Source organism: Oryctolagus cuniculus, chromosome 5 (genome assembly GCF_964237555.1).
Source record: "Oryctolagus cuniculus chromosome 5, mOryCun1.1, whole genome shotgun sequence".
Taxonomy (NCBI): Eukaryota; Metazoa; Chordata; class Mammalia; order Lagomorpha; family Leporidae; genus Oryctolagus; species Oryctolagus cuniculus.
In genome coordinates, this window is record NC_091436.1 from 107341347 (window position 1) to 107357731 (window position 16385).

Here is a 16385-nt window from a genome sequence, read left to right on the forward strand (position 1 = left end):
CCTCCAGGAGTTCCAGTAAAGGCTCCCTGTGTCAGCAGCTAACCACTACCTAACTTAGCCAGTGTTACAGAAGCAAAACTTTTAGAGTAATTATTTATCAAAATAAGCACAACTGTTCTTTTGTCTTCTACAATCACCTTTGAAATACTGCAAGTGGACTCCAGCTGTGGGCTCTGGGGTGTCTTCCTGCTTGAGAAGGTGCAGTGCACGAGGGATGAGCTACTGACTGGCCTTCTCAAAGTACTCCTTGCACACAGTTGGATTCAGCCTGAGTGTAGAAGAGTCTGGTGTCCAGTGCTGGGCAGACTTCCCCGTGGGCCTCCACTTACTGGAAGGCCTTCTCCAGGCTAGGATCTCCTCCACGCTTCGGCTCACCGGAGATCATTGATGCTCACGTGCTTGATGACCCTGTTGGGGCCAATTATGAAGAGACTTAATTCTAAGAATATGATGAGTCCAGCACTGTGGCATAATAGTCTAAGACTCTGCCTGCTGCACAAGCTTCCCAATGGGTGCTGGTTCCTGTCTGTCCACTCCTCTTCTGGTCCAGCTCTGTGTTAATGCCCTGAGAAAGCAGTTGAAAATGGCCCATGTGCTCTGGCCCCCACAACCATGTGGGAGACCTGGAAGAAACTCCTGATTCCTGGCTTCCAATCAGCCCAACCCTGGCCATTGTAGCCATTTGAGGAGTGAACCAGCAGATGGAAGACCTGTCTCCCTGTCTCTCTGTCTCTATCTGTAACTCTGTCTCTCAAATAAATAAATAAAAATATTTTTTAAAAAAGAAGATGATGATATTCCTTCTCTCTCTCTCTCTTTCTTTTTGTCTCTCTTTCTCTCCCTCCCACCCTCACCGTTTCTTTCTTCCTTTTCTTGATTTTGGAGATAACATTTTTTTTTTAAATTTACATTACAGTCAAGGACTTAATGTTCCACCCAATAAAAAGTTTAACAAGTGAAAAAGCAAAAAGACCCTAATTTAGCAGTAATGTAGGCAAGGGCTGTAAACAATAAGTGAATGGAAAGATGGTCATTAAGTTGGTATTTTTGTATGGACCATGAATGATGTTATAAATATCCAAGTGGTCCTGGGCAGAAAAAGTTTCCCACCCCTCTGAAGCTTGAATGAACAAAGAAAAATTTTAAAATACCATAAACATATAATTTTTCTGTTGTTATTCTGGAATAAAAAGAGTATGGCAGCTTGATAATTTTTTAAAAGATTTTATTTATTTATTTGAAAGGTAAAGTTATAGACAGACAGAGAAAGAGAGAGAGAGAGGGCTTTCATTCTCTGGTTCACTCCTCAAACGGCCACAATGGCAGAGCTGAGCCAATCCAAAGCCAGGAACCAGGAGCCAGGAGCCAGGAGGGGCTTTCTCTGGGTGTGCTATGTGGGTGTAGGAGCCCAAGCACTTGGGCCATCCTTTACCGCTTTCCCAAGCCATCAGCAGAGAGCTGGATAGGGAGAGGAACAGCTGAGTCACAAACAAGCACCCATATGGGTTGCTGCTGCCTCAGGTGGAGGATTAGCCTACTACACCACAGCACCGGCCCCCAGGTTGATGATTTTATACATCACTGGCAATAAGGTAAAATCACTATAATATCCAAGTAATAGAATTTGTAAGTAGTCATCAATGTTACAAATGTATTTTGTATTTGACCTAGCTTTGCCTCACTAAAAATGCTGCATATGCTAAGTAACACATGTGTGAGGTCACTAGCTATTAGAGCAAATGAATTAACATAGCTACAAAACCTGGCTTGTACCCAATATCAATATGAGATATGACGAACGAAATGAAAACAGGAATACATGCAATAGAGCAGAATCGTGTATGTCACAGCAACCTTGATATTAACTATGGTTCAGAAGTCTAGAAGCCTTTTTCTAAGTTCCTTTTCAAATGTTCTGAAATTTCACAATGTTGCGAGTTTTGGAAAATGTGTTCTTGTTCATTGTATGAGTGCTTGTTAAGCTCTTACTCGGAAGTGCAAGTCTTTCAATTTTTAGAAAGTCTGTGTTATCTCAGTAGAATGCCTGTTTGTTTTCTGTAGCTCCTAATTTCAAAAACTGAATATTGCATCCTCTAAACTTAGCCTCTTATTTTCTCTTCTTTTTTAAACTTATTAAATTTTTTATTTTTATTGTAAAGAGAACCAATCTTCATAATTTGTTTTCTATTTCTTTTGCATTGTTCTATTTTCTTTTTCCTAATTGAGTATCTCAATTCTAACGCTGAAGTTTTAGTTTGTTTTATTGCATTTGTAATATTTTAGGGCGTTTTTCTATTGTCTAAATTGTACATATTCAAAAGATTTTATTTTTTTACAAGATGCAATATTTTCCTATCTCTCTAAAGCATTGTTCTGTCTGTTTTAGTCTTCTATTTTATGCAGGTTTACAGTCTTTATAAGCACTCTTATTTTCTTTTCAGAAATTTGCTTATTTATTTATCTGAAGGGCAGAGTGACAGAGATGGAAGAAAAGAGAGAGAGAGAGAGAGAGAGACAGAGATACAGAGATATCTTCCATCTTCTGGTTCACTCTCCAAATTGCCATTAACAGACATGTGGTGGGCCATGCTGAAGCTGGGAGCCAAGTACTTAGCCATCTTGCCTTGCCTTCCCAGAGGTATTAGCAGGAAGGTGAATTGGAAGCAGAGAAGCTGGGACTTGAACTGGTACTCAGTTATGGGGTGTTGGTGTGATAAGTGGTAGTTTAACAGGCTGCACCACAATGTCAGCCCCTAAGTACATTTTAAATAATAATTTGTTCTCTTTCATTTGGAGTCTTCCTGCCAAATGTTGGGCAGTTTAATTAATACTGAGACACGGAAGGCTGATTGGAAACCTGACATGTGAGTTTGTCCCTTCATGACTAAAAACTCTGCTATGGGGTTGCAGATTGGCAACTGTCTTTCCAATGGAGAACCCCAAATGAACTTGACACCCTAGAACATTAGCTGTTTGTAGGGACTGGCATATGAGAGTGAAGAATCAGATGAGTTTTCTGAATTTCTAAGTTGGAAGAGAAGTTATCAGTGTCTGCTAACTTCCTATTGTCAGAACATACCTTAGCAAGACATTCTCAGATGCTGTAAGCCCTCATATTCTCAAAATTGCTGCCACACATCATGTACCAATGCCATCTCACCAGTCCAAGTGATCAATTTCAGTTCACAATTGATCATAATGAAAGGACTAAGAGTCAAAGGGAGCACATAAACAAGTCTAGTACCTGCTAATACTAACCGATAGAATAAATAAAGGGGAGAGTGATCCAACATGGGAAGCGAGATACTCAGCAGACTCATAGAATGGCAGATGTCCTAAACAGCACTCTGGCCTCAGAATCAGCTCTAAAGGCATTCCGATCTGGCTGAAAAGCCCATGAGAGTATTTCAGGCATGGAAAGCCAAGACACTCTGGAAAAAACAAACAAACAAACAAAAAAAAAAAACAAAAAAAAAAAAAACAAAACAAAACCTAAATGAAAGATCTCTGTGAGCGAGATCCCAGTGGAAAGAACAGGTCTTCAAAGAAGGAGGTACCTTTCTCTGAAGGGAGGAGAGAACCTCCACCTTGACTATGACCTTGTCTAAACAAGATAAGAGTCGGTGAACTCAAAAGGCTTCCATAGCCTTGGAAACTCATGACTGGTGCATAGGGAGATTACTGATGCCATAAACAGGAGTGTCAATTTGTAAAGTCAACAACAGGAGTCACTGTGCACTTGCTCCTCATGTAGGATCTCTGTCCTTAATGTGCTGTACATTGAGACTTAATGCTATAATGAGTACTCAAACAGTATATTTCGCTTTGTGTTCCTATGGGGGTGCAAACTGTTGAAATCTTTACTTAATGTATACTAAACTGATCTTCTGTAAAAAAAAAAAAAAAAAAAAAAAGAAGAAATTATTAATTCCCAACTTGACTCTCGCTGGGATTAAACATGACAATAGGTCTGATCTGATTTCATCATCATTTAAAAAATCATCTATTATTTTTCACTTTATGTTTGTGTGGGAGCTAACTGTTGAAATCTTTACTTAATGTATGCTAAACTGATCTTCTGTATATAAAGAGAATCGAAAATGAATCTTCATGTGAATGGAAGGGGAGAGGGAGTGGGAAAGGGGAGGGTTGCGGGTGGGAGAGATGTTATGGGGGGGAAGCCATTGTAATCCATAAGCCGTACTTTGGAAATTTATATTCATTAAATAAAAGTTAAAAAAAATGTGCAAAAAAAATAAAAATTAAAATTAAAATTAAAAAAAAATTTGCCCTAAAAAAAAAAATTGCTGCCACACAAATAATAAATTAGTTTTCATAATTGGGCCCCCTCATTAGAGTTTTGTTTTTTGATTATGGATTTTATGCTAATTCAACAACTTCATTTTTTTATCACATTCTCAAGATATATTGACAATATTTGCTCAATATTGCTTACCTTTCCCCTCTCTTTCTTGATTAAAGTTCCCGTCTTTTTTTCCTCATTATTTTGAGGCTTTTGGAGGAAGAAGCAATATAATTGTAAAGATTTAGCAGAGTTAAGTGCAAATCTTATTCAAATTTATCATTATGGAATTTTTCTAATAAGGTAAACAACTTAAATAATTCCTAGAAAAATGCCCTCTGACAATCTGACTTAATCAGATTGTCAAATACAGAATTTGGATAACCCTCCAACTTCTTAAGTATTAATGAAATTTTTTTTAAATCATTCCAAAAAGAAGCATGGTGAGAATATACAGTCTTCTATCCAAATTCTATACATTTTAATAAAAAAAGATACTGATACTAACTAAACCCCTGCAAAAAAGTGAAAGAAGAACATAATCAATTATGTTAAACTACAAAAACTGTGGTTATTTACTCTGAGAACATTGAATATATGCCTTTTATTGACCTATCATTAAATTTACTGATCTTTCATTTCATTGGCTGATAATATCATAATTGATTGTTTTATTATGAGTATATTGATAATCTGTATTCTTATAATTATAAGCAGTTACTTACATAGGCAAGTTTGAGGAGCTTTGGAATAGTTTAATTGGCTTCCTAAATACTTCTGGTTTTTTTCTCTATTGATATGTGAGATTTCAAGTGAAGTATGGAAAGAGAAAGGGTGGTTTCAATTTTGGAACAATCTCTATTTAATTTATAATATGCATAGAATGTTTTCTAGGAAGTCATGCCTCACAAACCCATATATTTTATGTTTGTTAATAAGCGACACATAACCAGGAATATTTTGCTAAGTGATTCATTAGATACATGCTATCCCCTAATAAGTATTAGATCTACTTTCTTGGAGATTTAGTTGGGTTTACCTAAATTAAGAGGATTATGTCCTGTCTTTTATGATCTTTCATTATCTGTGAATATCAGTTCCATTAGTGATCAGTAAAAGGCACTCGACCCAACTTAATTCATTTCTATCTCCACAAAATTCTGAGGTTTACAATTTTTAACAGATTCTAAAATCCCTCATTTTTTAATACCCTGTGTGTTTGCCTATTGCAGTCTGTTCCTATGGATCCTTCAACATATCGATCACAATTAAAGCATTTGTCTGATAATTACAAGTCTGGGATAACGATGTATATGTTTTTACTATTTTTTCTTGAATACAGATTCCATCATTTAGCTTTGTTTTTGCAATGTCCCTTTTCTATTATATAAGATACATTATATTATAGCTAACTCATATGTATGTCTATCATATTTGTATCTATAGCTACAAAACACACACACATACAAAAATTCCCTTTTTCCTTTGGATTACACTACGAAAAAGAAAATTTATCTATTATGATATTTTAAGAATTTTTTCTTGGGATGGGCATTGTGGCATGGCCAGTAAAACCGCTCTCTATAATGCTGGCACCCAATATGGGAGCCTGGTTTGTGCCTTGGATGCTCTATTTCCAACCCAACTTCCTTGTTCTGTTTTCTTTAAAATATTTACTTATTTATTTGAAAGGCAGAATTACAGAATGAGAGGAAGAGACAGAGGTAAATCTTCCATCCATTGGTCTACTCCCCAGGGCTGAGCCAGGCTGAAGCCAGGTATTCATTCTGGTCTTTTCATTTGGGTGGCAGGAGCCCAGGTACTTGGGCCATCTTCTGCCTTTTTCCTAAGCCATTAGCTGGGAGCTGGGTTGGAAGTAAAGCAGCAACCATAATATATAAAGATGAAATGTTGTTAATATTGCAAAAAGTTATTTTGATAGTCATTGCACCATTCCATGAAATTATTAAGTGACAATTTAGATGGTGTTTGATTTAAAAAATATTTGGCTTATGTGCTATGTCTTATTACCAATTCTTTATATCTCCTTTTTATGGAAGTTTATGAAGGTGAAAAATTTCAAGTGGCCATTGTGGCTTACTTTTCTCTGGCTGACAACTGTGTTGGAAATGGAACTGATATGAACACACTGGAAGATATTAGCCATGTATGTTGCTTCCCATATGAAGGCATAATACAGGTACATACACATGTAATGATTTCTCACTTGTATTTTTAATCTTTAATTGTAAAAAAAAAAGTTATTAGAAATCCTTTAATGTTCAATTTATGCATAGTTTAGATATAACTTCATGAACTAATTCCCAACGATTTCTTTAGAAATTGTTATTTCTGATTATTATAGTCTGGAAAGGTAATAAAGCATTTGAACAATCATTTTATCTCTGTGGGGAGCAACTGGGAGCAACTCGGACTAGACTAAGTTACTGGAATTAAGACTTATTCTATGCATCTGCTCTCCCACAATATGGTGCTGAGAAGGGAGTAACAACTTCTACGCAGCTGCCTCTCGCCAACTTGAGTGATGACCTGCAGGAGCTGATCCTGCTCCTGATTGGAAGAGAGCAGTGTACTCGGCGTGTGGGTAGCAGAGTTGGGATTGGTGGAAGAGGACTATAAAGGAGGAGAGAGACAACATGCACCAGGAACATCTAAGGGGAACATCTATCTGAGGGAACCCCTGTGCAGCCCCCGAGAGAGCCGGCCGGCGGTGTGCCGCTCCCCCGCGGAAGTGGGGAAAGTGGCCAGGGGGAACCGCCCTTCCACGGAGGTGGAAGGACGGTAGCCAACCCGGGAAGAACCAGCAGCAAACCCGGGGAGGGCCGAGCAGACGAAAGAACAGCGCAGGGTCCTGTGTCGTTCCTCCAGGAAGAGGGGGAGCGACAATCTCTAGTCCTTTTGTCTTCTATCCATGTTTTTATTTGCCAACTGATTTAAGCCTCTTGAACACCATTGTGATTATGCCACTTTATTGTTCGAATATCATAATTAAATGCAATTGTCTTTCTTGTAGCTATACTTCTGGGAAATTTCTCATCTTAGAGTACTCTTACCACTAACAATTTTGAGACTTAAAGTAAAAATAAAAGAGATGGCATTTTTGACTCTTCTTGTACAAATTAGACTTCTATTTTTTAGACATTTAAAATAAATGTAGATTCTAAATTTTATTAATTTTAATATTTACTAATTTTACTGGAAAGGCTGAGTGAACTCCCCTCTGCCATCTCTGCCCCAAATGACCACTAAGGCCATGATGAACCAGAAAAGATACAGGAGCCCAGAACTCAATCGGGGTTTCTACTTGCGTGTCAGTGACACAACTACATGAACTATTAGCCGCTTCCTCCCAGGGTGTGCATTTGCAGGAATCTGGAGTTAGAAGAGAAGCTGGGACTCTAGCCAAGGCATTCTGATATATGATGTGGGCATTTTTAATGAACTTGTAATCAAAGTGATAGAGGAGTTTTCCAAAGATGTTCAGAGTTAGCCAAATATTGTTAACCTTTTTTTGTCTTTACACAATACCAATTTTGTCATTTTATAGATGCAAAATTATATTCCTTTAATCTGAATATATCTCAAGGTTATTTATTTATTTCAAAGAGTTACAGAGAAGGAGAAGCAGAGGCCAGGGCTGGCCAGGCTGAAACCAGGAACCAGGAGCTTCTTCCAGTCTCCCACATGGGTGTAGGGGCTCAAAGACTTGGGCCATACTCTACTGATTTCCCAGGAGCTTTAACAGGGAGCTGATTCTGAAGTGTAGCAGTGGGGACTCAAACTGGACTCATAAAGGATGACAGCACTGCAGGCGGCAGCTTTATATGCTATTCCATAAGGCCAGCCCTGCAAAACTATATTCTAATTTTATATTGTGTATAACATTCACATGCAATTTTTAATAAAGATTAATACTTTTTGAAATTATATTGATATTGTCCCAACCCCATAAAACATAAATGAAATGCAATTAATCATTTTTCTTTCTTATTAAATTTTTCACTATTTATCTGGACAATAATTCTAGATATTTATATGTTGATGGCATATTTATAGTAAATTAATTTCAACTTTCTCTAAAATAAAAAGGTAAATGAGAAAAGTTAAAGTAAGTGAAAAAGAACTAGAATCAGGCAGGTATAAGCTGACAGTTGCAGGTTAATTAGCTGTTCTCTACAACCAGGGGTAGAGGCTTAAATACATTAGAAAAACACAGTATTTTTGATGACTCATACACATAATAACGAGCACACACAACAAGAAGTTAACACTAACAGTTTAAAACATAATTCACATACTTGATTGTCTCATGGAGCCATATAGTCAAATATCCAGTGCATAATAATCCCAGAGGTATAAAAATGAAAAGCCAATTTTTGTACATCAAACAGAATAATATCTTCATTAGACACACAGGACAGAGATTCTTCTCATGAGGATTTTTTCTTTTTTGTTCTATTGCATCTGTCAAATGAACAGTCTTCATCATGCAAAAAATGTCTCCAGAGAAACTACTGCAATTTCAGGTTGTCCTTTGAGAAATTATGCCAATTACAGTGATATGTACATGACTTACAGTATAAAGTATATATAATAGTGGTGCTTCGCATAACAGACTGGGAAAAACACAGGAAAGCTAGCAGCCAGTAATTGTGTAACACCTTGTCTCTAGAACTTCCCCAAACCTCTCAATCCTAACTGAAAGACCAAGAAAAACTGTGTCCCAGATTTTGAAGAAGTGATTCAAGAAAATTTTTGTCCAAGGGATAGCAGACTGATGTGGTCAGCTATACTCATTCCTGGTTTAAGACGTTTAGGTGGTGATGAAGTTGTTGAACTTATGCCTGTCCTTCACTACATAACTTCCTCTTACAGGCTCGTCTGAAAAGTGATGATGATAGAGGGTTGTCCTCTCTCTCTCTCTCTCTCTCTCTCTGTCGAAATGAATAAGTAATCAAAAAAGTCTAAACATCTTTTCATATTTTTAAGGAATAAAATAACATCATTTGGGAATTTTACGTAAAAATTATAGTTCATACCTTGTATTTACCTAAATATTATGTCACTGTCATAATTGTAGAGAATAATAAAGCAAATGATATTATATTTGTCACTCCCCGTCTTCGTGGAGGAACGACACAGTACCCTGCGCTGTTCTTTCGTCTGCTCGGCCCTCCCCGGGTTTGCTGCTGGTTCTTCCCGGGTTGGCTACTGTCCCTTCCACCTCCGTGGAAGGGCAGTTCCCCCTGCCACATTCCCCACTTCCGCGGGGGAGTGGCACACCGCCGGCCGGCTCTCTCGGGGGCTGCACAGGGGTTCCCTCAGATAGATGTTCCCCTTAGATGTTCCTGGTGCATGTTGTCTCTCTCCTCCTTTATAGTCCTCTTCCACCAATCCCAACTCTGCTACCCACATGCCGAGTACACTGCTCTCCTCCAATCAGGAGCAGGTCCTGCTGTTTATTGGTTGAACTGGAGGCAGCTGTGTAGAAGCTGTTTCCTCCTCTCCCAGCGCCATATTGTGGGAGAGCAGATGCATAGAATAAGTCTTAATTCCAGTAACTTAGTCTAGTCCGAGTTGCTCCCCACAATATTGAATTCACAAATAATGCAAATACATTGGAGGATTTCCAGAGGAATCAAAATAATGATAGATACATCAGTCTGAACCTTCCAACGTAACCTCTAAAAAAAAAAATACCACAAGAATAAAAAATCAAATCATTAAACACTGATTCTTATTTTGCCTTTTTTCCTATGGTCAATTTGAAGTTTTTTTTAATTGTTTTTATTTTTTAGTACAGTGAAATTAAATGAATTATATATTAAGCTAGAAAAATTAGGAATTTTTGAATAAAGTTTAAAGGCCAGAAAATATTATATTACACCAAAGTTAATTTCCTAACATTCATAATTTTTCTGAGGTAATTAAGAAGAATGTCTTATTTTTGTATGAATATACCCTAATGTAATTGAGTATGAAGTACAATACAATCTCAAAGTTCAGAAAGCAAAGCAATAATATATGAATTTGTGTGCATGTAGACAGAGAGAATAATAAAGCAATGTCATAAAGTGATATTTGTTTTACTATATAAGTTTTTTATTTAACTTTGTAAGTCAAATATAACAATGTTCCTTTAAGAAACTTTTCAACTAATATCCTCTGAATGTAGGAAATCATTGTATGTTTAAACAGAAATAAAGGCATTTCTGAATTGTAAACAAATAGACATGCAGACACAGATGGATATTATTTATAACTCCGATTATAATGCTTTAGCCATGGAACAAATGTAAATAGCATTTGAAAAAACTCATCTGCACATGTCTAAGGTCTATGCTACTTCCTAAGGTACTTGACATTCTTACTTTCTTTGAGCTCCAAATTTAAAATGGACAGATTCTCCATGGAATCTTACCCAATAGAGATTAGAAGTCACTAAGCCATTGATTTATTTACAACCACCAAATTATCAGACCATAAATCCAGTTTCTAATAATTGGGGCTAGAAATAGGAACTAGCTTTTAAGCAATATGCTAAAAGCAAAATAAAAAATAAAAAAGCCAGATAAAAATCGTGATCATTTTTTAAAAAATTATTGAAGTTGTACTGTTGGTTGGGAGCTACTCCTAGGAATTCAGGAGATGTATGCCTGGATTGAAGCCCCTGAAAGAGATATGCTTCTCTGGTGACACTATTTACCTAAATCTACCCAGGATACTCATTCAAAACATCTATAGGAAACTTCCAAAAATTTATAAAACAATAACTAAAAAAAATCATATTTTGGGAAAATATTAAGTAATGTGTTAAAGTATGATTTTATTTGCTTTTAGTAAGGAATTTATAAAAACTATACAACTTCATGGGAAAATTCAGAAATCCACTCAGAAAAAAAGACAATTTATTGATACTGTAATAGATTCTTCCATGGATCTGTTTCTATCTATATACTTTTTAAAATAATATTGTCAATATTTAAGCAATACCTGTAAAAATGTTTAAAATGAAATGAACAAGTAATAGACAGTTATGCATCAAATTTTATTTCTCAATTAGGAAATCTATAGTTGTTTCATAATTGGAATATGAATTAAAATGACTAGAAAATGGTTTGATGTAAATTAAAATTATTCTTTACTTTTGCGAAAGAAACACATACTTTTATTACATAAAAGTGCATATTAAGTGCAAATTTTAAATAAACAATGTTATAGCATGATAGAAGTTTACAAAATTCTTAATTCTTGTACTTCATAGAGTTGTACAGATGGGTGCAGTATCTTGGCTGAAGAAGAGAGTCAGAGTTATTGGTGTATATGTGGTCTTGGATGGGCTGTCACACTGCATCTGGAAAATACAACTGACTATCCAGCAAATAGATGTCAACATGAAGCTCAGTGTAAAGATGAAATAAATATAACCAGGTATACATGAATCATTTGATTATGAGTGTTATCTATAGACAAAAAATTCTACTTATATGAATAAGTCATTATTCAACTATTTCATAAGATTTTATAATAAGTCTTATAAGTGCCTGGCTGCTGTTTTCAGATCAGCGCAGTGCGCCGGCCACAGAACGCCGGCCGCGGCGGCCATTGGAGGGTGAACCAACGGCAAAGGAAGACCTTTCTCTCTGTCTCTCTCTCTCACTGTCCACTCTGCCTGTTAAAAAAAAAGAATTATTGTAATTCATATACCAGTTCTTATATACTGCTATATGATAGGATGATAGATGTATCATATATCATATTACTGGGACAAAAACATGAGGAGAAGGAATACAACCATGTAATAGTAACTGATCTATATCATACTAGGATCAAATTAGTATAAATCTGCAAGAAATTCTGATAAGTTAAGAGTATGGTAAGTCATATAGTAGTACTATGAAATGTAATTCAAATAGTTCAGTAAAAATAGCATTAAATGAATTAAAAGTGTCCTAAATAATACTTACTTACATACTATAAAAAGAAGCAGTATCTGAATAGAGGTACAAAAATAACATTATACATGTGGAAAACAGAAAGAAAAATGGTACATGTAAGTCCAACTGTATCAATATTAACACTGATAATAAGTGGGATAATATTCAATCTAAAAAGAAAAGACATACACTTGCTCATACCTGAATTTACAGAAAATATCTTTTGTGTTCAAATAACAGTATTGGTTAGAAGAAGAACATGCTCAAGCTGACTTACCTCAAACGGTAGAGTTAGAAACATACCAGGGGATTCCAATTCAATCCCATCAAGGTGGCATGCACCAATGCCATCTCACTAGTCCCAGTGATCAATTTCTGTTCACAATTGATCATAATGATAGGACTAAGAACCAAAGGGATCACATAAACAAGACTAGTGTCTGCAAATACTAGCTGATAGAATCAAAAAGGGAGAGAATGATCCAACATGGGAAGTGAGATACACAGCAGACCCATAGAATGGCAGATGTCCTAAACAGCACTCTGGCCTCAGAATCAGCCCTTAAGGCATGCGGATCTAGCTGAAAAGCCCATGAGAGTATTTCAGGCATGGAAAGCCAAGACACTCTGGGGGGGGGGGGGACCTAAATGAAAGATCTTTGCAAGTGAGATCCCAGTGGAAAGAACGGGTCATCAAAGAAGGAGGTACCTTTCTCTGAAGGAGGAGAGAACTTCCACTTTGACCATGGCCTTGTCTAAATATGATCAGAGTCAGTGAACTCAGGGGGCTTCCATAGCCTTGGCAGCTCATGACAAGAGCCTAGGGTGATTACTGAGGCCATAAACAACACTGTCAATTTGTTAAGTCAACAACAGGAGTCACTGTGCACTTACTCCTCATGTAGGATCTTTGTCCTTAGTGTGCTGTACATTGAGATTTAATGCTATCACTAGTACTCAAACAGTATTTTTCACTTTATGTTTCTGTGTGGGAGCAAACTGTTGTAATCTTTACTTAATGTATGCTAAACTGATCTTCTGTATAAAGAGAATCGAAAATGAATCTTGACGTGAATGGAAGGGGAGAGGGAGTGGGAAAGGGGAGGGTTGCGGGTTGGAGGGAAGTTATGGGGGGGGAGCCATTGTAATCCATAAGCTGTACTTTGGAAATTTATATTCATTAAATGAAAGTTAAAAAAGGAAAACTACAATAAAGTGTAAGGCTCTATATTTATATTGGGCAAAATGAACCTTAAAAGAGAAATAAAATAGTTAGTAAAGAAAAATAAGAACACCATGTACTCACAAGCACATGAAGCAAACACTAACACAATTAAAGAGAGATACAATCAATACAACAGTAATAGTTGGAGTTATTAATACTGCACTTTCAATAGGAGGAATAACATTTGGTAGAAAATCAACAAAGATATAAGTGATTTGGCATGAAAAATCATCTATAGCTGGCAGATATCTTTAAAAAAACACTACCCACAAAAGCAGAGTAATCTTAAAAGCACATGGCCATTTTCTTAGGATACTCAATATTTTCAGCAGTAATGCAAGCTGCATTACATTTAAAAGGGTGGACATAACAGAAAGGGGGTGTTCTCTGAACATGATGAAATTAGGCATAAAGAAGAATAACAAATTTTGTAGATTCACAATTAAACAGGAAATCTTAACAAATTATATTAACAAATGTATTGAAAGATATTACAAGGAAAGTTAGAAAATACTTTGAGGAAAGTAAAAATGAAGACACAACGTATCCAAATTGATGGGGTGAAAGTATTCAGAATAAAATTTATATCTGTAAATGCCTACATTAAATATTATATATTAGTCAATATTCTAGATCCCCACAACACAGTGAATGGAGGAAATTGAATAAAACCATCAGAATGAAGGAAATTATAAAGTACATAGTGAAATAATAACAAACAATAAAAAATATCTCTGAAGCAAAAAAATCTGCTTTTAAAGTATTAACAAAATGAATAAATCTTCAAGAGATTAAGCTTAAAAGAGAGAAGAACCAAGCTACTAAAATTAGAAAAAAAGAGAAAAATGAATCATGAAGAGACATCATGAACAAGTGTGGAGATACATACATATATATATATATATATATATATATATATATAAGTTAACTGTGATGAAATTAAAAGATACTCCAAAAATAAAACCACTGAAACTGATTCAAGAAGAAATAGAAAATCTGGATATATCTCTAATAAGCAAAATGATTGGATCAATAATTAAAACAGACTTAGTATTAACTCTGTAATGCCCAAGAGTAGATGGCTTCACTGGAACATTCTAGCAAATATTTAGACAGAATTAATGGAAAGTATACACAACCTCTTCCAAAAATAGGAAAGAAGGTAAAATTTTCCAGGTCATTCTATGAGGCCAATATTATATTGATACCAAAACCAGGGGAACACATAAAAGAAAATCTACAGACCAATGTATCTTATTTATCTAAGAAACTTAAGCACAGTGATAGAACACAAAATGCAGCAATATATAGAGAGATTTATGTACCAAGAACAGTTGGACTTAAACAGGAATGCAACATCAGTTTGACATCCTAAAATCAATTAAAATGTTATGCCATATAAATTAAAGAACATTGCACTCAATATGAAAAAAACAGGTAAGCCTTTCAAAAGAATGGTAACACTTTACACTCATTGATATGGGTATAATAAAAAGGAAAGATAATAACAACTGTTGGTGTTGGCAAGGATATGCATAACGGGCCTTTATATGCTGTTGGTAGCACTGTGAAATGAAGCAAGTACTTGGAAAATAGTTTTTTGTTCCCGAAAATTTATTTTAAGCCTTATAATATGACACAGAAATTCCACTTCTAATATGTACTCCAGAAAAAAATTAAAATATATGTCTACACAAAACACTAGTACATCAATATTCAGATAGTTTTATTAAAAGCAGACAAGAAGCAGAAGAACCCAAATGTCCATCAACTGATGAATGTAAAATAAAATATTACACACACACACACACACACACACACACACAATGAGGATATTATTTAGCAATAAATTGCTGAGATATACCTCAACATGAAGAACTTTGAAGATGACTTGATAAGGAAAGGAAGCCCAGAATGAAAGACACATATATTAGAGCTCAATAATTACTTACCTAATGAAACAACAATCATCTGGAGCATTTTATTTGGTGGGACAATAATCTCTTGTTCTATATTAAATGGCCATTTTTTCTTCTGACTTTGTGTTTCTCTTTACTTTGTCTTTTTTGGTATCTGGAGAATCTTGCATTTTTGCAGTTGAAAGATCAGCATTTTCATGAGTTCATGGTATTGTCCATAATTACTACTAACAATGGAGTTCAGTAAATATTTCAGAGATATAAATACTTAATGTATAATTAAGTTTCTCTATCAATTACATCTAGAAATTATTATATAACATCTATCATTTCCTATAATAAAAATATATGCCAAATATTAAATAGAAATTAACAAAAGATGCTTGTTTGTGAAAATACAACAAAAACATGAGGACAAAAATACACTGTTCCTCTAACCACTAAGATCAATAAAATGATAAGATAATGTAAGCTCTGAAAAAATTACAATCCATGCGTTATATATTATATTTAAAAATGGCTAAGAGAACAAGTATTTCCAAATAAATTCACTCATTCAATTCAGTATTGCAAATGATTCCAGGTTATTGTAAAAGTAATCAGTATGTTCTTAAATCTGTAGAAAATAAGGATGTTTTTATAAATAGTCTAGTAATCTTTGATAAAGATGAGAAATGGAGTGGGACTTTTTGTTCCAGCTATTATGATGGACTACAAAACCCATACGGAGGTTTTGAGAGAATGAAGGATGAACTGACAAAGAGCTCTGCGAACAACTCATGTACAAATGGGATCTAGATATATAAGAAATCTGTCCATAAATTGATATTACTGCACAAAGTATTTCAGTAAATGATACTGGGGAAATGGCTCAATATCACACCAGTAATGGAATACAACTTAATACTTTATATAGAAGTTCACTTGAAATTTATTTAAAGACCTACACATAAAAGGTAAAATCCATCACTTAATGGGCA

General features: G+C 35.3%; 1 protein-coding gene across 3 annotated transcripts in view; it reads left to right on the top strand.

Moving 5' to 3' along the window:
* Positions 1-16385, top strand: part of LOC138849795 (protein eyes shut homolog) — a 339290-nt gene that overhangs the window by 311738 nt on the left and 11167 nt on the right. For all 3 annotated transcript variants that reach the window (XM_070074651.1, XM_070074650.1, XM_070074652.1), the window contains 2 exons: positions 6364-6503; positions 11589-11755. In XM_070074651.1, the coding sequence (XP_069930752.1) occupies positions 6364-6503; positions 11589-11755 (307 nt within the window). The remainder of the gene's footprint in view (positions 1-6363; positions 6504-11588; positions 11756-16385) is intronic.